The following is a 23155-nucleotide window of genomic DNA, read 5'->3' as shown; positions in this document are numbered from 1 at the left end:
CTTTAGAGTTTTCGTTTGCTTTTTAGTCTGGAAATTCTCCATACTCCTAAGCGAAGTTTCTATATTTAGGTTCTGGCACCTAACTCAGAAAGAGCCAAGGAAGTTTTCCAGCTTTCTTAGGCTACCTCTGGTTCCTCACTTCCCAGACAATGAACAGGAGACTATTTGCTTTCCTCAATGTTTTTTACTTTCACTAAGCTTCCTTGGGGGGAAAAAAAATTGAAATATTTGTCACCATTTTTACCAAAGGAAAATTCCTGATTAATATATGCAGGAAAACTCAAGATTTATTTTCTTCTATTCTCAAAAAGGTGAGAAGATGTGAATATTTATATTGGACCATGTTCCTTCTAACAACAAACCTTTAAATAAAACAAAGACAGAAAACCAGTCGACCATGAAAACTGAGATTGGAAGATATACACTCCACCAACTTTACCTTCTTGATTTCTTTCTTTGTCTCTGCAATAAAACTCCACATCATTCTTAACACTTAATATTTTCCTCACGTCCTACTATTTTATTTGCAAATTACCATACAGCAATGTAGCTTCAACATGCTGGTCTGCTTCTGTGTTTTTCACATCAATTACCCACCACAAAATATCACCCACAGCCATTTTAATTTCACTTCCTCACCTCCCAATAACCATTGGTTCTCCACTATAAAACTGCCCGCTGTTTGTCAAGAGTCCTTGGGGATAAACTTATCAATAATTTAAAGCTAACTGGTGAAGGAGCTATGCAGGCTTGTTCCCTTTAATTCTCTATGACTCCAAAATTTACATAGGTACATACACCCACACATATAACCAATTTACATTGTCTGCAAAAGTAAACTGCAGATAAAATTCCAAACACGCATGTAGAGATTCACATTTTAACAGCAAACTTACATGCATATATAAAGAAGTATAGTTTTACATTCCTAAATTACATTAGCAAGCTGAAATATAGAATGCTTTCATGTTTTAGATTTATTCTACACTATGAATCACAGAAATAAGCGAAAAGGAGACATAAACCTCATACTATGTCTATAGCATTGTCAGTCAATGTGGTATTATTTTTACTGACACATTATCCAACTTGCTTACTCTATACAACAGTACATAAACATACTATATACAAAACACAGAGTTAGAGCTAACAAATGGAAACTTTATACAAAATACTTGCTACTGTCAGTATTTGTTTGTGTAGGTTTGACCAAAAGACTCAGCCTGTACATAACTTTTCTGATATAAAGGAGTAGTCCATGTAGCTATATAGCACTCTTAGCTACAGAAAGAGAAGAATGGAGACCAAGGGACACAGCTGGAATACGAAAGTGCACTGTTGTAAATAGCCACACACTTTAGCAGGGTCATATTATCTGAATTAATGTCTTTTGCATTGGGAAGTTTACCAGTAAGTGGTCCAGAATACAAAATATAGTCACAGAGAACTCAGTTTTCACACTTACTCCTCGGCAGAACTATTAAAAACAAACACTTGCAGCTAACACATTGCAGAGCTGTCAAAATACCTATCAGTGCTGAAGAACTTGAAGGCAAGAATCTGTACCAACAGACTGAAGAATAAAAACCATCAAAAGAAACTCATAGCTGCCTAAGAGTTTTAAAAATTAGACATATAACACTCAGCAAGTGCGTCAAAGCCACTTTTCATTTGCTCACTCAACTTGAGACTCCCAATAGCTGAATTACATGTATACTGATACCGAGTATGTACAGTTGAACATAAATATGACAGATATTTATGAAAAGCTACAATGTAAATGGTTAATACACTTACACTGATTTGTGTACTGATCTAGTGAGTCAGAGTTACCCTGACACTTGTTTGACCTAGTAAGTTTCTCGACATGCTCAGTGAACAAGTGTTTCACAACAATTCAATGTCCCAGCAAGCAATCAGGCCCATCGTCCGCTGGAGGCAAAGCTTCTGCTGAATGAGAAGTTGATTTCGGAGTTCTTGTACTTTCCCCATGCACCAAAAGGCACTACGACCACAGTACTATTATCTTCACTACCATACTGTACTGCCTGTAAGGTTTAGCAGGAAGAAGAAGAAAACACAGGAAATCAGAGTCTGTACAAAGAAAAATAACCGGTACTCTGGAAGGCTATAATCTCATTTAAAATAGTTAACAGTGACTTTGCATTCATTCAATATGTATTAATATGTATACATGTTTATTAGATTGTACACAGAATAACAGATGCCCCCCCTCAAAAAAACATATTAATTATATTCCACTGGAGCAATTTTGGCAACAGAAATACAAGTGGACTAAGATCAAGGTATGTAGCTCTTGAAGAAGAAAAGAAAGCATTTAGCATAGGGACTAATACAAGGTAAAAAGTAATAACCTAAGGAAATGAAAGTGTGTAAGATGTAGCATCAATAAGGTTTATTACACTCCCTACGAAATGAAAAGTTGCATAAACTAAATTTCCTACAGTGGGAGAACTGTAAATCAGTTTTAAGAACGAATTCAAATAGCAAATGATATAACATTGTAAGAAGTACTTGGGATTATACTAAACAGCAAATGTATTTCAAAAGAATAACAGCCTGAGGCTAAAACTGTGAGGGAAACGGTTAATAAAAATATCTGCTGTAAAAAGCATCAAAATATTGGGATGCCTGGGTGGCTCAGTTGGTTAAGCATCTGCCTTCTGTTCAGGTTGGGATCGAGTACCCCATCTGGCTCCTTGCTCAGCAGGCAGTCTACTTCTGTCTGCTATTCCCCCTGCTTATGTTCTCTCTCTCTGACAAATAAATAAATAAAAGCTTTAAAAGAATTTTTTTAAAAAGCATCAAAATATAAAAAAGTTTTACAAATAAATTCTAAGACACCCCCCCCCAAAAAAAAGGTCCAAACATCAAAGTACTAATACACTTAACATATAGGAAGTTGTTACAATAACCATGAAAAAGACAAACATGCCCATAAGAAAATGGAAAAACACTATATGCACAGGTAAGAAATACAAGGGTCTAATGAACCTCTGCAAATGTTTAGTTTCACCAACAAAGGAAAAAAATGCAAATTTAAAACACTAAAATTCGATTTCCCTACTTATCAAATGGGCAAAAAACAATGAGCAGCATTTGGAGAAACAGAAATCTATAAACATACTAGAAAACAGTGTAAATTGGAATAGCACTTCTGGAGGGCAATTTGGCAAGCTTATTAAAAGTTTTTGAATAGGGAGCCTGAGCGGCTCAGTCAGTTAAGCATCTGCCTTCAGCTCAGGTCATAATCCCAGGGTCCTGGGGTCGAGTTCTGCATCGAGCTCCCGGCTCAGCACAGAGTCTGCTTCTCCCCCTAACCCTGCCCACCTGCTCATGATCTCTCTCTCAAATACATAAACAAAATATTTTTTAAAAAAGGTTTTAGAATACAGTGTATCCTTTTACCTAGCAATTTTCTAAGAACTTTACCTGAGAAAATAATGTATGAAGGAAAAAGATGTGCACAAGTAGATACAAGAATGTTTATACAGCGCTCTTCTTCCCTATATATTATGGGAAAGTGAAAGAAACTAAATTTGCTGATTAGGGGAACTAGTAAAAGAATCACGGCACAAAAATATAGCAGAATACAATGCAATCATTAAAATATCATTGGCTGTGTGAATGAGAACACACATATCTGAGAGAGGTAGGTGAAATTATTAAAGAAGTGATCATTCAAAGGACTGGGCCCATTTCTGTAATCTCATGAACACACATAGCAAACAAGACAATACTTCATGCTTGCCCATCTACTTTCAAACAAATAATGCTTTTTAAGTGAGGTCTTAGGGCGCCTGGGTGGCTCAGTGGGTTAAACCTCTGCCTTCAACTCAGGTCATGATCTCAGGATCCTGGGATTGAGGCCTGCATCAGGCTCTCTGTTCATTGGGGAGCCTGCTTCCCCCTCTCTCTTCCAGCTGCTCTGCCTACTTGTTCTCTCTCTCTCTCTCTCTCTCTCTGTCAAATAAATAAATAAATAATCTTTAAGTGAGGTCTTAAGTCTTAATTACAAATATTAGCATTTAAAGGTTTGGGCTAAATATGCCTTCCCAGTTGCAAATGTAAAAATTGGGAAGTAAAAAAAAAAAAGCTGTTAAATTAAAGCATGACTCTAATGATCAGTGATGGCTACAATGTCAAAGAGCTATCTATCCAAACAGAATATTTAAAGAGCACATGGAAATTCTACATTTTATTTACTGGGTATTACTAGGCATTCCCAATTTTAGCTCTGACTGACATACTCATACATGACCTAACCATACCTCTTTCTGAATTTTTTTTTTCACACACCCATTCTTTTTTTTTTTTTTTTAAGATTTTATTTATTTGACAGACAGAGATCACAAGTAGGCAGACAGGCAGGCAGAGAGAGAGGGAAGCAGGCTCCCTGCTGAGCAGAGAGCCTGATGCAGGGCTCCATCCCAAGACCCTGAGATCATGACCTGAGCTGAAGGCAGAGGCTGACCCACTGAGCGATCCAGATGCCTCTCACACAGCCATTCTTAAAACCCAGACAAGGACTATGCTATAGTGTTCCTAGACCGGATATTTACTTGCAGCAGTCTAGTTTAATGGTCTAGTGGTTGAATTTGGGAGCTTGGCTGTCTGGGTTTGAAGCCCAGTTCTGCGATTTAATAGTTTTGTGATCTTGAATAAGTTACTTAAGTTTTCAGCCTCAGTGCCTTGGTTTTCCTCATCTGTGGAATGAGATAGTACTAGCTCTAACCTCAGAAGGTTACAGTGATGATTACATGAATTAAATATATGTGAAGTGTCTGACACATAGTAAGTGGTATTACTATTGACAATTATAATTTACTATTGCTATTCCTGTCATATCAAGCTGTGTACAAATCCAAAAAATTAACATAGCACATTCCCTGCACACAAATTTCTGAACTACTTGGGAGAACTGTGAACGTTTTAAAAAATTGGAACTATTATGGAGTCAAGTGTAAAATTCCTTGTAATACTGAAGCAAAAACACAAAACTTCAAAGGACTCTTAAGCCCATAGTAGCCCTGAGGGGCTGTACTGGGACCTGCACCTGGGTGTTCTCCCTGTCCCCACCTCCCCCCAACCCATGCATGCTCCACGCCCCCCTCTCTCCCCCGCACCAGCCTAAATTGGGACTTTTCTAGCAGAAGCTCTTGCTGCTGTCACCTGTTCAATCACTGCATGGGCTGCTTCATTGGGATCATGGCACTGGTTGACAAAGTCACAGATCTCTTGACTATTCACCATGAAATTAATTCCATCTGTAGTGAGGACCAGGAAGCTGTCATCAGCATGATGTAGCTGCAATCAGAACCAAATAGACTCAACCTTTGAAGAGTATTCAAAATTCAAAGATTTTACCTGTTTGCCAAGTGGTCATCTGTGTTTAAGAGCTTAACAGTGAAAATGGAAGGCCAATATTTTGGGCAAAATTAACATTTGTAGCATCAACCACCAAGTATAAACCTGGCATGTACTTAATAACACCACAAAGGGAGAAACTAGACAGCCAAATGATGAGAGGCAAGCATGGTACAATGGTGGTGGGCACTGCGGTCTCTGGAGCCAGGCTTCCTGGGTTCCCAGTGTCCCTCTACACAGGTAAGTTCACCTACACTCTCAATTTGTCTTCTCTGTAAAATGGGGTGCTAGTAGCTATTCTGGACAGAGCCTGGCCCACACTAAACCCTACTTAAGTATCTGTTAGACACAATGAATGTAAGTGGGGTAGCTCTCTGCCACCATGGTTGGGAGCCTCTATTATAGAGGACTAGGTGCTGGCACTTGCAGAGAAGGAAGTGTCAGCTCACAACTGGGTGTGTGTTGAGGGAGGTGCAGTGTTAACTGGGCCACTGATCGACAGCATGCAAAAGATGTCAGAGAAAGGGAAGTGGGCAATTATTTAGTTTGGTGCACAAGGGAGGCCAAGGTCAGATTCCAAGTGGTGGTGATGCCGGATATCACATGTTGGTGAGGAAGGGCAGCAGAGCCATTCCACCAGGCCATCGCAGTCCAGGGTAAAGCAAAAACCAAGCACTTCATCCTACAGCAGGCCAGTATCTTACTTTATTTGAAAAGTTCATCTATCCTTCCATAAACTACTCCTTTCGAGAGTCATGTTGGCTTTAATGAAGGCTTCTAGCTGGAAGTAATCCTTTCATTCCTTGCACATGTATCAGATGTTGCGGATTGTTACCTTAATCCTCTTTGTTTCTGGTTCTGCTATCACACCACTGGTTTTAAGATCCAAGTCTCCAAGACTCCTTGTCATTGCAAGTCTGCCATTCACGTGAGGCTGTCCCAAACTATTCCAAGCCACAAAACCACCACATTTCTTGATCCTGGTCCAAGAAAAAAAGACTGACATGATACCCCAGAAATGGAGGCATGGTTATATTTAAGAGAAATCAGTTTAAAATGCAAGGTTTCAGAGTGCCTGGGTGGCTCAGTCAGTTAAGCTTCTGCCTTCAGCTCAGGTCATGATCTCGGGGTCCTGGGATCAAGTCCCAAGTCGGGCTTCCTGCTTAGTAGGGAGTCTGCTTCTCCCTCTCCATCTGCCCCTCCCCGCTGCTCATGCGCTCTCTGTCTCTCTCAAATAATAAAATCTTTCAAAAATAAAAAATAAAATAAAATGCAAGGTTTCATTTCTATCTTGAACTACAGAAACAGCATCCTCATAGAATGATCAGTGGAGGTGGTACCTTTCTTTTTCATCTTTTCTTTCTGGAGTATGGTCAATGGTCAGCTTCATAGGTTTTCCTTTTCTACACAAAATAGCCCGGCTATCCCCAACACTGGCTACAACCAGTTCAATACCATCTCTCACCAGGGCTACCGTTGCAGTAGTCCCAGAGGTCAGAAGGGTTGCTGTAAACATTATGAAAAAGAGTATAAGTCAGTGACAGTCAAATGATCGGATATGGAATTTGTATTACAAAACACAGGCATGTTAAACTAATGCTGAAAAGTGTCATTCTAATCTAACTAAAACTACGCAAATAAAATGCAAAGGAACTATGTAAGTAAGAGCATGCAGAGGAAGAAGTATTTAATTCAGTAACAAGGCTCCATGCAAACAGAAAAGGTTGCTAACCTAATTTGGTAAAAAATACAACACTGTCTCCACATGGCCTCTATTCATATAAACTAGAGCTGACTTGAACTGATAATTATGACACCCTTGTGTGTACATCAGGTGTCCGTATTAAAAGTATTCCATTTTAATTACATTAGTTAAAATGGCAGGATGATTTTTAGGTCTACTGAGCTCACTTAGGCAAGCTGACTTTTCTAAAATTTTTATGCACTTAGAAGGCTTTTTCTTCCATTTCTTAACTCCTATCTTGTGACTGCATTATCAGTTAATAAGCTAAGCAAGAATGCCAAGAGTGTATCATTTGCTCTTCAAGTGCTATATTTTATATTCTTTCCTTCTACAATTGTTTTAATTTTACAAATGTTCACCAAAAAAATCCTAAAATGGTTAAAGGTCCATATTCTTTTCTATTTATCTTTGTCCTCCCCAGACATGAAAAAAAGTTACAGCCATCATTTTATTAGGAAAATATGGGGTGTGAAGAACGAAGTTCATGCTGGTTTCCCAAACACTTAGTGTTAGTTCACACTTAATTTTCTCTGACCAGTAACAAAATTAAATGTCACTTGGCTTGAGGTTGCCACTGCTTCCTTCATCCAACCCAAACTGCATTTTTGCCTCTTTCTTTGATTTATTCAAACTGCATCTGCCCTAAGTTCTTTACTATGTGTTAAAAATTTTGAAGATGCATTGAGCCTTGCTGAAAGTGAAACTACTGTGAAATTAAGGGCTAAAAAGTAAAGCAAATTGGAAGAAACTGAAAAAGATAATTTATTTAAAGCAGGTATTATCTTCAGTAACATGGTTAATTCTTTAAAGCATGTAAATAAAATATTCAGGTGATCATCCAAAGATGATTTCTTCTTCAAAGGTAGATTTAGGAAAGTGCTACTGATTTGACTGATTGAGGCTCAATATTTCCAACTTTTTCTTTCCAAAAAGATGCTTTAAAATGCATTTAAAAATTTCATCAGTAATACATTTTGGATGAAGATATATATATATATATATATATATACACACACACACATATATATATTTTCATATTCCAATTGGTGTATTAAAATGCCTGCTTTAATCAGAAATGGAAAATGGAAAAAAATTAATAAATCCTAATCTTTTTTGTCCATGCTGAATCTAATTTATTGAGAAATAGCATTTATAGCTGCACTATCTTCCCATTGATCTTTCGATTTTGGAACTGTTGCCCAAGATAGTATCTCAGCAATGCTAAAACATACTACATATTTGTCATTGTGTAATGTGACTGTTTTAGCATAAGAATCAGTGATGTTCATATTATAAAAGTTAAATTTTCTGTTTTCCAAAACATTGTATCATGGAACAGTCAGAGTTTAACCACTGTGATCTTTTCCAATGATGGGAAGCACCAGGCAAGAGAGCACAGGCAGTCACTCACATGCTACCCATCCAAGAAACTTAGTATTCCTCTCCTTTGCTTAAGTGATCATCAGCAGATTTTTAAACAGGTGGTTTTAATTAGCTATATCAAAAGAGTTAAAATTTCATAAACGAACACTTCTAAGTTTCACTATTTAGGATTCTATTGTTATTCACGTCCACCTCAGCCACCCAGGAATTTCAAAGGTCTTGAGTTTTAACCAACCCAACTTCACAGTTCCAAAATCCCAGGATTTATGGGAAATTTTTCAAAACTAACTGTTGATTCTGGTTTGCTAAGGATCTAAGAAATAAAGATTAAATAAACATTTATTTGATTTAACATTTAACATGGAAGTAAAAATTCTCATTTTTTGCCCTAACAACAAAAACTATAAAACTAAGACATCTTTCAATAAGGTCTTAACACTCACTGGACATTTCCTACTGCAAGTCATCTCAACTAATGGGACAAAGAGGATGTGGGAACCTTCCAGTAGTCCAGGCTAGGAACCGCTGGACTCCTTCACCTGGGACAAAATTAAGCAGATCTCTCTTTCCACTGAAGCCCAGCATATAGTGTCCACGGGCTCCAGGTCTAGAGCTGCTGACCGGGCACAGTTCTCTGCCACAAATAACACGCACAGAGGCAAATAGGAAATTCACCCAGGAATTGTGCTCAAACATTACAAACCTGCAACACAGGGGAGGGCAGAGAAAGAGCTGCAAAATAAGGGGAAGCATTTTTATTTGGGTGAAAATTTCACTAGCAAATTACATAGTATTTCAGGAGGTGCCAGATCAACGAATTCAAGACTCAGTTTGCCCAAGTTGATGGTATTTTGTAGCTGAATCCGTTTTTTCATTGCAGAGTAAAACCTCTTAGCTTCACAGCTTCCCACGGTTGGGAAAACTATATGCAAACTCAGGCATACCAAACATATATGCAGTGTTAACACAGAAACACATCTATACATTCATACTCTCTCTTTCACACATGCATACCACTCACACATACTGTAACAGTTAGTCCTGAGAAGTAAGACAGTAGCTCTACAGAGCTGGAAAAAAGGCATTGTCAATTTGATTGGTACTAGCATCATAACTGTCCCAATAACTAACGGGAAAATTCATGGGTTCTGCAGTGAATATTTTGTATCTAATAAGCAGCACATAATCAGAGAGGATGTTCACTACAGTATACCACCAAATTACTGGGAGTCAAATATATATTAAGAAGGAATTAAAGCACCTCCTGTACCAGATACAAGAAGTACATATTTGTTAATGACACTTAATTTTTTTTTCAGTAGACTGATTTAAATTAATTGTTTAAATATCGGCTAGTAAGGCTCTTGAGCTCTGGTGCATATTTGTAAGTTTATGGAAGTCACAAAATGGGTATTTCTGCAGCTCTCTTCTTTCCCCGGTGTTGCAGGTCGACATATCAAAAGAAAAATGATCAAGTTTTTGAATGGCAACATAAAAGTAAAAGCTGTACTTTTCAAAGTATAAACAACCCCTCCCAGTAATTATTGTTTACTATGTAACAATTGTTTACTGTGTAAACAATAATATGTATAAACCAATACGGTTTCCAATATTTATTAAACATGGGTGTCCAGACACTCAGGACTCATGAACACTGAAATCCAAGTAATGAACTGAAGCAGTAACAGCACAATAAGTATCTCTTCAATGTCGTCCCTATTGCTCTTTTCTTTTGGCTGCGCCCAGTGTAAGAGGGTACTCAAAAACACCGGCTTTCTAACACTGGTTATTTTGTAGGGATCAAGTAGTGTGAAGCACATGGACGTTTCCAATGGGACTCATGATGCTGCCACCAACATCTCACACTCTGAACGTCAGAGAAAGTCTTCTCTTTCTGATCCATCTGTCTTTTGGGTAACTTTGCTGCTTTCAAGCCTTAAGCAATCCAGAAATACTTGGAAGAGTTTATAGAATGTAAAGGATATAATCTCGGTTTTCTACCACCCCATTTGTTTTAAGTGAGATTTGTTCATAGACAGGAGTGTAATGGGAAATCATTTGAATTTGCTGGCTGGTTTCATTAGTTGTCAAAATACATATGACTGGCATGAATTGAATACAAAAATATTTAAAGATAATGAAATTAGCTTCATAAATAAGGGTTATTTCAAAATGTGTCAACAACAAATCCACAGGGGCGCCTGGGTGGCTCAGTGGGTTAAGTCTCTGCCTTTGGCTCCAGTCATGATCTCAGGGTTCTGGGATCGAGTGAGCCCACTGGGCTCTCTGCTCAGCAGGGAACCTCTTCCCTGCCCCCCTCTGCCTGCCTCTCTGGCTACTTGTGATCTCTGTCAAATAAATAAAGTCTTAAAAAAAAAATCAGTAAAAATAGCCAGCAACTTTCTAAGGGCAAGATTCTTGCTGTTTTTGGTAAGTGGCATTCTGATTTTCTTCTCCTCAAACCATCGCATTTTTTTTTTTAAGATTTTATTTATTTATTTGGCAGAGAGAGATCACAAGTATACAGAGAGGCAGGCAGAGAGAGAGAGGGAAGCAGGCTCCCCGCTGAGCAGAGAGCCCCGATGCGGGACTCGATCCCAGGACCCTGAGATCATGACCCGAGCTGAAGGCAGCGGCTTAACCCACTGAGTCACCCAGGCGCCCAAACCATCGCATTTTAAACTGAAATACTATTTTAAATGATAACAGAATAATCTGAAGCACTTTATGTAAATGTGACAGCTTTGGACTAAATTCTTGAAAAGGAAAATGTTTTATGTTCACCTTATTTTGTTTACTTTCTCTCAAGAAAGCTAATATGGTATAATTGAGGGGTACTCCTCCCATTTATACGCCAAATTCTACCATTACTGATTCATTCCCATGGTTTAACCAATCTCTTTTCAGGCTTCCCCTACTTAAAATTCAAATCCACACAGGATGACTCATTAAAACACATACACTGTATTAATAATTTCATTAAATTGGCTCTAGAATAATCAAAGAATAAACTGTAATAACTGTGGTGAGAAAGAACAGACATGGAGATCAGGTCAGTCCAAATAATTGAGTGCCTTCCAGATTCTATACAGGATGCTCAGCGATGGAGATTCAGAATGAAAAAGCACAGTCCCTACCTTTAAATCCTTCACTGGAAGGGATCAAGGAGAGAAAACAGGACTGATGCTGATAGAAAAGGCTAAAAAAAAAAACCCACAAAAAACCTGGAAAGGGCAAACTGCACTTACTTCACAATTTTATTTAACTAGCCTGGATCCTACCCATAGCTCTGCCAAAAGAACATTATCCATTCTTATAATGCTGACACAGCTTCAGTTCTTACTAAAAACAAAAAAAAAAAAACAACAAAAAAAAAGTTTTTAATTTAAATAATAACTTTGAAATCTGAAACATGTTTTTTTAATCCACAAATTGAAAAGGTACATAACTTACACCATCTATCTTCGGTAGCTTTAATATATTTGATAAAATAGGCCCCGAATATCAAAAGGCAGTTTTTCGCAACATTGAAGATTGGCAACTTACTAAGAATAAATTTTAAAGCCGTTCCCAAAATACTTATTTAAAAACACACACACAGACCAAGTGATGTCTAAGAATACATACAAAACGAGATTTAAGAACAACAATGTCATAGTAGACCCCTTTCTTTTAGTAGCGCACTGGGTAACATTGTCGTGCTCCATTGTACTTGTAAACAAATGGCCATTAAATGAAAAGTAAATTTTAGACTACCTTATGAAATTTCTGAGATCATTAGCTCAAGGCATATGACAGATGAACTAAGTTAAATAAATTCAGTTTAGATTTATTATTAGAAAATAATTATTTTTTATGATTACTGACTGTACAACTGTCTCTGAGTAAAACACTTTTAGAAAGTTTCTTTTAAGGTAGGCCAATTAAACAATTTTTTTCCTTAAGTTCAAAATTCCCTTTAATTAGAATTTATTATTTTATAAAATGAAAGGGGTCTTCTTATACGCCGAATCTCAGTTTGCAGCATCTTTGTCAATTAGATCTTTTACCAAAGGGCTGATTGCACCCATGAAGGGTTATGTTTGATTGCTGGCCCACACATTCCCCATTATAAGCTTAAGGGTTTTCTTCTGACAGGTAGAGCCCAGTAACAGCTGGGACACACCCCCTGCATTACAGCCAATGAACACCATGGTGTAAGATACAGCCAACCTGGTTATGGATGAAACCAGAGCATGCCAATCTTCAGAATCAGAAAATTAAAACTACAAGAAAGTGTTTTTGACTCTTCTCTTCTACCTCATATATTTGACCCATTAGGAACAAGAGCTCAATCGTATACCTACAATTTACCTTCTCTCAACCTCTATTTTCAAAGGTGAGGAGCCAGCTGGAAGAAAAAAAGTCCAAAGGAATGAAGGAGAAGAGAAAATGGGCCGAATGATCTACAAACAAGAAAATAAATCCCTGAACAAAGAGAGTGGACTCTGATGCTTTTCCAAAAAGTATGATAACAGTAAGTTTCTCAAAAAAAAAAAAAAAAGGGCAGGAAAAATCTTTTAAGATGGTGGATAGAACCATCTTACTCATCTTCTATGATCTTCATCATAAAACATGCCCATGAGAGAGGCTACTGTGGGTGCCAGGGAAATCCCAGCCCTCACTCTGCAACTGGCCCTTGTCAGGGAAATGAGGAGAATTTCCATCCCTGTGCTCTCCAACTGAAAATTGTGAAATGTTATTTCTCTGGTGCTTTGACTTCCTTTAAATAAAAAGGTGAACCAAACACAGATTAATATTGTGCCATTCACTTTCAAATCAGTTATGAGGTATGTATGCATACATTTAAATGGTCACTGCGGAAGTTTTCCAGGAGCAAAAGATTTGGGGGGTCAGCTAATTAGAAAACACAAGTTCCGTTTTTCTGAACACTTTTGATAAATTTGGTCAAAATCAGAAACATTCCACTTTCAAACTTTAAGGACATGCAGTAGATAAATTTTAAAAATTCAGCTGACACGTCCTTGTGTTTAACAAATAAAAACAAAACATCCCTGATTACCACAAAGCTGCAAGACCAAATTCTCCCTTCTAATTAAACAAAACAGTGCATATTAGCCATTGTCTTTTCTTATTTAGGACCAGTTAGCAGTTTTCTTCTTGTCTGGACAGTTACTACATGGCTAAATGAGATCACCCTCTAGTGTCTTTTGGTACTTGCTCATCAGATTCATCTAAAAAAACCGAAAACTGTAAACCCTCCAACAGTATGGACCTCCTATCCATATAAAGAGCAAATTTTAAAAATTTTTAATCTTTTTAAAATTTAAATTCAGTAACAGAACCATTTTAGAGCTTCAATTTTTGAAAATTTCTCCAAGATATTTCATTTAAAAATGAGGTTCTAACATTAATTTGTATTCCAAACAGCATTTAAAGTTATTCCTTCCATAAAACCACTTTCAACATAAGCATCCTCATAAATAAACTTACATTCCCACCCCAAAGGGCTTAAATTGTTTCCTTTAATTAGACAAGCCCCCCAAGACTCTAAGGAATGCGACTGTTTTACTTACCATCCGCAGACAGGTGGGCGTGCCTTGAAAACGCTTTATCTATTTCTAGAAAAGCCAAGGTCAACACAGTTTCCAAGTTCTTCTCCTTAGGAAGCAAGTCCCTTTATGGAGAGGGAAAAAGAGCCCCAAACAACTGTTTTATAATAGGTTTCTCTTCATCCAGGTCCCTCTAGCTAGCTGTTAGTCCATACAATGGACCTCCATGGTTTGTCTTTCAGATGCTTAAAATCCATAGATTAGCAAATCAAATTAGGAAATATCTAGACTAGGAAATAAGCCTTTAAGAACAATAAAAGTCCAAGTCTCCCTCCTTAAAGATGAATACTCTCTATCCACAACCCTGAGAGATCAAAATTTCCTTCAAATAAATTTACATTACTGAGTTCAAAATATGAATAAATCAACTGATAAATAACTATATACAAGAAAACAAGAAATTGTCATGTTCTCCCCCTCTTTTAATTCAAGTCATACTGTCCCCAAAATACATTAATAACTGCAGTAAATAAGCTTTTTTAAGAGCTCCAAAATACCCTCATTAAACGCATTTTCCCCACACTACTGTCAATCATCTAAAGCTACTGGTACCACTGGGAAGAAGAATTACCATTTACTGAAAAAACGCAGGTCGTGCACTGGTAGGAGTAAATGCTTTTCATAATACATGAGATCGTGCAGCTTGTACGACTTAGCTCGACACAATCACAAATCCAAGTGCTGATCCTGGTCAATGTCCCCACCAGGCGGAATGGTAATAACCATCAGTAGTAACAAGGGGCAGGCTTAAGCTACTGCTTGCTTGTCAACCAACGGTATGGAACCACTCAATTAACTAGGGTAACCCTGAACATCTCAGCCAAAAGGCTGACGTTCAAACCTGAAGTATAAGGTAAACTGCAAAGTCAAGAGTGAAAGCCACTGTACATACATGATGCATTTCTCCATGTGGGTGTGACAGAAATCCGCGGCTGCAGGTCCGCCGTGGCCGTCATACACCGCGAAGTACAGGACCTCATCTGTCAGCTGAGCGCTGTCAAACCGGTCTTCATTCTCTTTCCGTTTCCCAATATGCGAGGCGCAGCCCACGTTCTCCAGGCTGATTTTGGGAATTGGCTTGCCATACTTAATGCTGGGCGGCAGCAGAATGGGCTCATCGATGCGGTTATCCCAGATCCCAAAATTATCCCAGGTGGCCGGACGCCCACTACCATCCGGATCAAACCGAGAACACCTGGGCTCCGACGTGGAGCTGTGGCAGGTGGGTGTCAGCCGCTTGTCGTCCTGCAGTAGGCGGGAGCTTAGTAGCACTCTCCTTCTCACGTGGTTCCCACCGCTTCTCACCAAAGTAATTAAGGCAGCTGTGGACATACCTCAACTCCAAAGGACTCGGGAATGAGGGAAAGACCAACAGAACAATAATGGAATGTCTTCAAGAAAAATGATGCAACTGAGGAGGGGGGGAGGAAGGGAGAGAGAGAGAGAGAGAGAGATTCCATCAGTAATTTCACATGTAACTGAGGTATCATTAGATATTACCAAAACATGGGGCCATAAAGAATGAGGCACCTAACAGCCTACTTCTAAAAATAGTGGATCAAAACCAAAATTGATTTACATACCCCTTTCACAGTGTTTAAATTCTATAAACATTTGACAATGTGTATGTATCATGTAGAACAAGTGTTTTCTCAAACTTTAACCTTCAGTCACCCCAGGAACTTGTTAAAACACAGATTCTGCTTCAGTCCACCTGGGGTGGAACCTGAGATTCTGCATTTCGAGCCAGCTCCCTGGTGACAGCAAACAACTGATCCCTCAGGCCCATACTTTGCATAGCAAGAATGTAAAATACAGGTGTAAATAAATATTCTTCCCTTTGTTAAGGCCATTGCTCTGAAGAAAAGGCAGGGGCAAATGTTGACAGTTCCAAAGTCTCTTAAGGAGGAAAGAAGTAAAAGTAATTGGTTATAGAATAGTTAGGACAGGGGCGCTTGGGTGACTGAGTTGTCCAGTGTCTGCCTTTGGCTCAGGTCATGATCCCAGAGGCTTGGATGGAGCCCACATCAGGCTTCCTGCTCAGCGGGGAGCCGGCTTTTCCCTCTCCCACTCCCCCTGCTTGTGTTCCCTCTCTTGCTAGCTGTCTGTCAAATAAATAAATAAATAAATAAATAAAATCTTTTTTAAAAAATAGGACAGTTCTGGGGCATCTGGTGGGTTAAGCCTCTGCCTTCGGCTCGGGTCATGATCCCAGGGTCCTGGGATCGAGCCCCGCATCGGGCTCTCTGCCGGGCAGGGAGCCTGCTTCCCCCTCTCTCTCTGCCTGCCTCTCTGCCTACTTGTGATCTCTGTCTTAGATAAATAAATAAAATCTTAAAAAAAAAAAAAATAAGGACAGTTCTGTACTCAGAGTGCCCAAGTTTTAACAAAGACACAACCTAGGATCTAAATTCTGTTTTAAGATTTGTCAACTTAGGGACACCTGGGTGGCTCAGTCAGTTAAGCGGCTGCATTCGGCTCAGGTCATGACCACAGGGTCCTGGAATCGAGTCCCACATCGGACTCCCAGCTCAGCGGGGAGCCTGCTTCTCCCTCTGCCTGCTACTCTCCCTGCTTGTGCTCACTCGCTCTTTCTCTCTCTCTGACAAATAAATAAATCAATTTTTTTAAAAAACTGCCAACTAAATTGTTAATGAAGAATGGTTCATGCAAACACTCCCACAGGCACAAGGAAGAGACAGTTCTGATGTGTGTGATCACTGGGAATGGGGGACCCCACCCTTGTGAGTTATGAACAACTGATTTATGCATTTACATTAACAGCTGCTGGTCTCCTATCTACCAGTCCAGCAGCCCAGCCCTTGCGCGCCCTACAGACTGGGAGCTAATGCCCGAGACCACATTTCTTTTAACCTATTCCTCTGCACCCCCATTTCTGGACTCTGCCCCAAAGCTGAATCCTCCCCTGGGTGTTGTCAGGGGGAACTCCTACACCTCTGCAAGAAGGGCTGTGTTCCTGGCAGTTTTCCATACAAATAAGGTTCCAAGCAAAAATTCAACTCCACGCTACTTTGTTCTGTTACTTAATGCATTAAAAAAAACAACTGGAAAAGATAGCATAATGTCAAGATTTGATAATGCTGGTGGAGGGTATACAGGTATTATATTACTCTCAATTGTATGTTTGAATTATTTCACAATAAAAAGTTGAAAAAATACCTCAACAAAAGGCACATATCCACACCACACACACAAAGCCCAACTTGAGTGAACCCGTAAGTACATGCACCGCAGATCTCAAATAATCATTTTCAATATAAATTTTTGGAAATCAGTCTAGCTGTGTAAGAACAGTAAATAAAACAGTAGAAAGAAAAGAGGTCCCTTATGGGGCACCTGGGTGGCTCAGTGGGTTAAAGCCTCTGCCTTCGGCTCAGGTCATGATCCCGGGGTCCTGGGATTGAGCCCTGCATCAGGCTCTCTGCTCAGTGGGGAGCCTATTTCCTCCTCTCTCTCTGCCTGCCTCTCTGCCTACTTGTGATCTCTGTCAAAATAAATAAATAAATAAATAAATAGCTCCCTTCGATATCTCTACAACAAAAAACATGTGTGCCCTGCCTTCATAGAATTTAGTATAAAGAAGGCCTCCCAAAGAATGAATGTATCGTGAAAGACTTAGGAGGCCATTCCTTCTTGGCCTTTTAGCTAATAGCACGTGTAGAAGATTGAAACTCCCTTCTATGACAGTATTAGGGGTGGGGGAGACGTAGTATTCTGGTTATCAAGTATCAAACAGAAGCAACACATTAAACTACCCAAAAAAGGTGTTTATCCCTTTGCTTCTGACTGAAGGTGATCTTTTTTTTTTTTTTTAATTTTATTTATTTGACAGACAGAGATCACAAGTAGGCAGAGAGGCAGGCAGAGAGAGAGGAGGAAGCAGGCTCCCTGCTGAGCAGAGAGCCTGATGTGGGGCTGGATCCCAGGACTCTCAGATCATGACCTGAGCCAAAGGCAGAGGCTTTAACCCACTGAGCCACCCAGGCGCCCCAAGAAGGTGATCTTTTTATTCAGCAATAATAACTATGTTAATAAAGGTAAGGACTTGGGAAGAAATTTCAAACTATAATACAATCTACGCTAGGGAACTTATTATTGATGGAGATACTTCACAAAGCAGCTTTATACCATACAGAAAAAAAGGAAAACTTTTAAGATACGCTTCTTACAAACCATTCATATTGAAGAGTGCAGCAGAAATTAGTGAAGCACAATTCTTTTTTCTTTTACACTGAGCTGTAATTGACAATACAATATTGTATTAGTTTCAGGGGCACAATATAATGAGTCTGTTTTTGTATAAGCAAAGTACTATTCTTTTGGCTTCAGTCTGAAATCATCTGCGCTTTATTCAGCCTTGGGCCTTTTTGCAGTTGTTCACCTAATTTAAACAAGAGTTCTAAGAATTAGAAGCAAATAAATATTGAGTAAATTTTTTTGCAGCTCTTCTAGGGCACTCTTGTCTTCTCTCTCTCTCCTCCAAAAACAAAACCAGAGCTGCATTTTTAGCAGGCAACAAATATCCACCGGAAACATTATTTAAGAATGAAATAAAATGGGGCGCCTGGGTGGCTCAATCGGGTGAGCATTGGACTCTTGGTTTCGGTTCATGTGCTGATGGGCTCTGTGCTCAGCGCGAAGTCTATGGGGGATTCTCTCCCCCTACTCCTTCCTCCCCCACACTCCGGCGCTCGCTCTCGCTCTCTCTCGCGCGCGCTCTCTCTCTCTCTCTCGCCCCCCCCCCCGAAATAAAAAAAAAAAACTTAAAAAAAAAAAAAAAGAAAGAAAGAAAGAAAATGGAAGTTGGGCAGTTTCTGTAAAAGCCCCGCTAGGGGGCACTTGGGTGGCTCAGTGGGTTAAGCCTCTACCTTCAGCTCAGCTCCTGATCTCAGGATCCTAGGAACTAGCCCCATTATCCGGCTCTCTGCTCAGCGGGGAACCTGCTTCTGCCTCCCCGCCTGCCTCTGTCTACTTGAGATCTCTCTCAGTTAATAAATTAAATCTTAAAATAATAATAATAATAATAATAATAATAATAATAATAAAAGCCTCGCTAGACTAAAATCAATCATCAACCTGGCCTTCTTCCTCATTTATTATCTGCACAATCATCTCAGAAAGTAAGCAGAAGAGTCATAGGAAAACATTTACTTTGGGGGATACTTTCGGCATAGATAAAACGTGAGCCAGATATAGAACTAGTTCAGCACCAGGTATGCAAGCAGGTGACTGTATATTTCCAAAGCAATATAACTAAATCATATTAATCTCCTTATTCCCTGGGGAAACATTCAAAGACGACCTGTGTTCCCAAGCTAAATAACTACTTTGAATTAAACCTGCACATCAAAAAAAGTTTCCTCCAGGGATTCAAGCTAAGAATTAGCCATCAGCTGCCCCCAGTCCTCCAAATGCCCACAGAAATGACTACACACTGACTAGCAGACAAGAGAGTCTAATTTATGATGTGGGGAAGGAACCCAAAGTACACGGGGGGAAAAAACAAAAACAAAAAACAAAAAACAAACAAAAAAAACCAATCAATGTCCTTCATAACAAAAAGAGTGGAAAACAACCTGACAAACACCTAAGAGATATTTTTATTATTTGTCCGTTTGGCAATTATAAATTGGCATGTATTTATCATTCTGCCCCCCCCAAAAAGTTATTCAGTAATCTTTTATGTCAATCTCTCAGCCAGAAATCAAGACTAGGTTATTTTTTAAACCATTTTAACATTTATATTCAATCTTTGAAAGTAAGTCATCCAAAAGAGTCAAAGGGCAGAATTCCATGTGAAAGCTAGTTGAAGACACAAAAATGTCAGAGCAAGAGTTAAATCAACCAAGAGCACAAGAATATATTACCCACACATCATATTCAACTAGCAAATATAAAATGCAAAAACAATCTTAAGAAAATAAAGATAAATACATTGGCTGGAATCCTAGTGACAGAACAGGTTATTTATATCAACAACCTAAACTATATATATATAGAGAGAGAGAGAGATAGATATAGATTTTTTTTTTAAGAATTTTATTTATTTGACAGATCACAAGTAGGCAGAGAGGCAGGCAGAGAGAGAGGAGGAAGCAGGCTCCCTGGTGAGCAGAGAGCCTGATGCGGGGCTGGATCCCAGGACCCTGGGATCATGACCCCAGCCAAAGGCAGAGGCTTTAACCCATTGAGCCACCCAGGCGCCCCCAACCTAAACTATATTGATAGTCATAGACCAAAAGGGGGAAAAAAAGGACAATTTTCCTTCTAAATCAAACTGTTCCAAATTCCTTTTTATTTCCCTATCAAAACAAAAATTTATGACCCACAAATTTACTTTTAATCACATGAATATTTAACTATGTGAGTATGCACACATGTATACACACACCAAGAAACCCTATATATTCTACATACTGTCAATAAATAAATGCCTGAAAACATTTTCCTTTTTCATCATTTTCACACTGATTTGTGTGACCAGGGGTTCTCCATCTTCCTCCTTAATGTTTTAACAGTTTAATAGGATATTTGAAAGTCCTGACACAGAACTCGTGGACCAGTGAAAAATGCTGGCACCTGGTTTAACAATTCTGACTAGCAGGAGGGATTCTCAGCAAAGGGGGTTACATTGGAAGTCAGCTCTGACACCATGCGAGTAGGCACAGAAATTCTGCATGAGGGCACTGCTGAAAGCCCACATCCTGCGGAAGAGTCGGAAATCTCAGGTGAAATGCATCAGGAAGAAGAAAAGAATGCATTTGGTTTGTAGTGAACTTTTGAAATACATACTTGATTTAAAAATAAAAGACGGTGAAGAAAAGCCACAATATATAGCTACAAGATTGCTATGCCAGTTTTGCATCTTCATATCATTCCCATTTTATAACCCCTCAATGGCTTAAATATCTCAAAGCTATCCAAATTTATTTTTGGATAAGAGAGTCACTCACTGTTTCTGGAAAGAGGATACACTTGGGATTTCAGTTAAACTGTTGACTGCTGAAAGCAGGTCAAAAGGGCAATGTATTGTTGAAATTTCAAGTGCATGTCAAAATTATTCAGTCATTCTATGGTTCAGTACTGCAGAAAGCTGTTTAGATTTATCCCTCCAGCACAAAAAAATGTAAGAAAATATTCATATTTGCCATTATAAAGCAAAACTCAGGTACCTTTACATCAGTAACTTGCACAAAGGATACACATGGAATTTTAATATTCTCAAAGCAAATATTTATCAACTTTTTTAAAGACAAGCAGTGCATCCCAGTAAATTCAAATATATCAGGAAATGTGGGCTCCAATATTTTATCAGTACTCCACTGGGAGGAAGGGAAACAAAATATAATAATGTTCATGAGGGAAAGAACAACAATAAAAACCCCAAATGATTCCCCTTGGGTTTGATGTGAACATGTTTAGATGTTTAGAGGAAGGAAAGTCGTGAAAAGTGTTCATTATTCTAATTCCATAGATATATTTTAAAACATCTTTGTTAATGTGGATACAATTCATACACCACGTTCCAAACCTGTACCTTTATACTTCATTTAAGGATTTTCCTTGACATTCTATACTACATCAACAGCACATCTCCCCTCTTCTTTCCTCTTCTCTAAGTAAGATTCTAGTCAAGGGAGGTGCCTGTGTCAACAGAAAGTGCCTATGGTTGCAAGAAAAAAACATTAACAAGAACTCACTGCTCAAAAAATTGTAACTATTTTATTACCCAGTGGTGCATCTGTTCTCTTCCTCTAATACCATGACATCACTACTCTTCTTCAAGACCATTATAATCCGTCACTTGTCACTCATTCTGACACCGGCGACAATCTCATTCCTTCCTCCGCACTGGTGGAGGATGAGTGCAAAGGGCTTAAGCGGCCTTGCTGCACGTTTTCAGTCTGAAGCTCAGAAAGGCCAGTGGAGCTTTAGGGACTCCAAATTCCCTGGCTATTTCCACCCGGAGTCTCGTCTTTGTCGCCTCCTGTGAAATCTCTCACCTACATGAAGCGGTTACTAAAAAAAAAAAACACAGAACATCACCAGCCACAAGGCTTCTCCTGGCAAGGCAAAACCCACATCCTCAGATCGACACCAACCAGGGCTCTGCATCCTGCTCTATTCCGGTCCCCTAAACGCTCATCCTCGGACAGTTCAGGATCCTGGGCTCGCTCGCTGGCTGTGACAGATCAGTAGCCGGTGTGATAACACCGCAGGAAGCACACCCTCCCGCCCGCGCAGCGCTGCAGATGGCTGGGCTCCCTCCAGCACCTTCCGCCGCCCGGTCTCCGCCTCCCAACCACCCTCTCGCCGCACAGATCTCGGGCGTCGCCACGTCTCCTTCACCCCGGTTCCATTGGCGGCGGCAACGCGACGCTGACCCCTGCAGCATCTTCGAGCCCGGAGTGGGAGCCGGGCGACCCGGATCTTTGCTACGGGGAAACGCGAACGAGCAGCCCCAGCCCTTTCCACCATCCAGTTCGTGGTCCCTCCTGCCTTCCAACCCCGGCCCACTCCACTCGCAATGGTGGCGCCTCCAGCCTGCAAGTCAAGTTTAAGGTCGAGCGTGGGGTGTCCCGGCGGCAAACGCCCACTGCCGGCAGCGCAGTCGGGGTGGGCCGCGACAGAATGTGCTACTCAGGACCTCCAAAGAGAAGAAAGCGGCGCACAGAGAACCCAGACGCTGACTGTGGGGCTGGGGATTTGGACTTACATTTCCCCTCCCCTCCCTGACGAACCCTCCGTTTCCCCTCCATTCCGCAGACTCTGAGCGCTGGGATGCGACCCCACCTATAAATAATATCATAAACTGTTAGCAAAAAATGAAGTGCACTCTCTAGGCTCTTACCTCGCGACGGGCACGTCCCTGGAAATTTTCTAATTAATTAACGGAGGGCGGGGAAGGGACTTCCCCGCTGGGCAAGTAAGATTGCCTTATCCGACGTTTCTGATTTCTGGAGCAAGCAGCTAACACAGCCACTGGCTCTCCCGATGGAAAATCTCC

At 39.8% G+C, this 23155-nt stretch overlaps 1 protein-coding gene across 4 annotated transcripts; it reads right to left on the bottom strand.

The window, feature by feature from the left end:
* Positions 1-455: 455 nt before the first annotated feature.
* PPM1K (protein phosphatase, Mg2+/Mn2+ dependent 1K) lies at positions 456-23155 on the bottom strand. Of its 4 annotated transcripts, XM_032861897.1 has the most exons (8): positions 23000-23154; positions 21878-22167; positions 15020-15538; positions 14092-14192; positions 6729-6894; positions 6224-6368; positions 5194-5328; positions 456-2048 (listed from the first exon to the last, which is right to left on the bottom strand). In XM_032861897.1, the coding sequence occupies exons 3-8, from the start codon at positions 15457-15459 to the stop codon at positions 1917-1919; spliced, it is 1119 nt and encodes a 372-aa protein (XP_032717788.1). In that variant the 5' UTR covers positions 15460-15538; positions 21878-22167; positions 23000-23154; the 3' UTR covers positions 456-1916. The 4 variants fall into 4 exon arrangements, with proteins under 4 accessions (XP_032717788.1, XP_032717780.1, XP_032717797.1 ...); XM_032861889.1 differs by lacking the exon at positions 21878-22167; XM_032861906.1 differs by lacking the exons at positions 21878-22167; positions 23000-23154 and adding an exon at positions 22295-22313.

This window comes from Lontra canadensis, unplaced genomic scaffold (assembly GCF_010015895.1).
Source record: "Lontra canadensis isolate GAN:19392208 unplaced genomic scaffold, GSC_riverotter_1.0 scaffold1, whole genome shotgun sequence".
NCBI classification, from domain to species: Eukaryota; Metazoa; Chordata; class Mammalia; order Carnivora; family Mustelidae; genus Lontra; species Lontra canadensis.
Note: the sequence above shows the minus strand (reverse complement) of the source record. Positions and strands in the feature narration are given on the sequence as shown.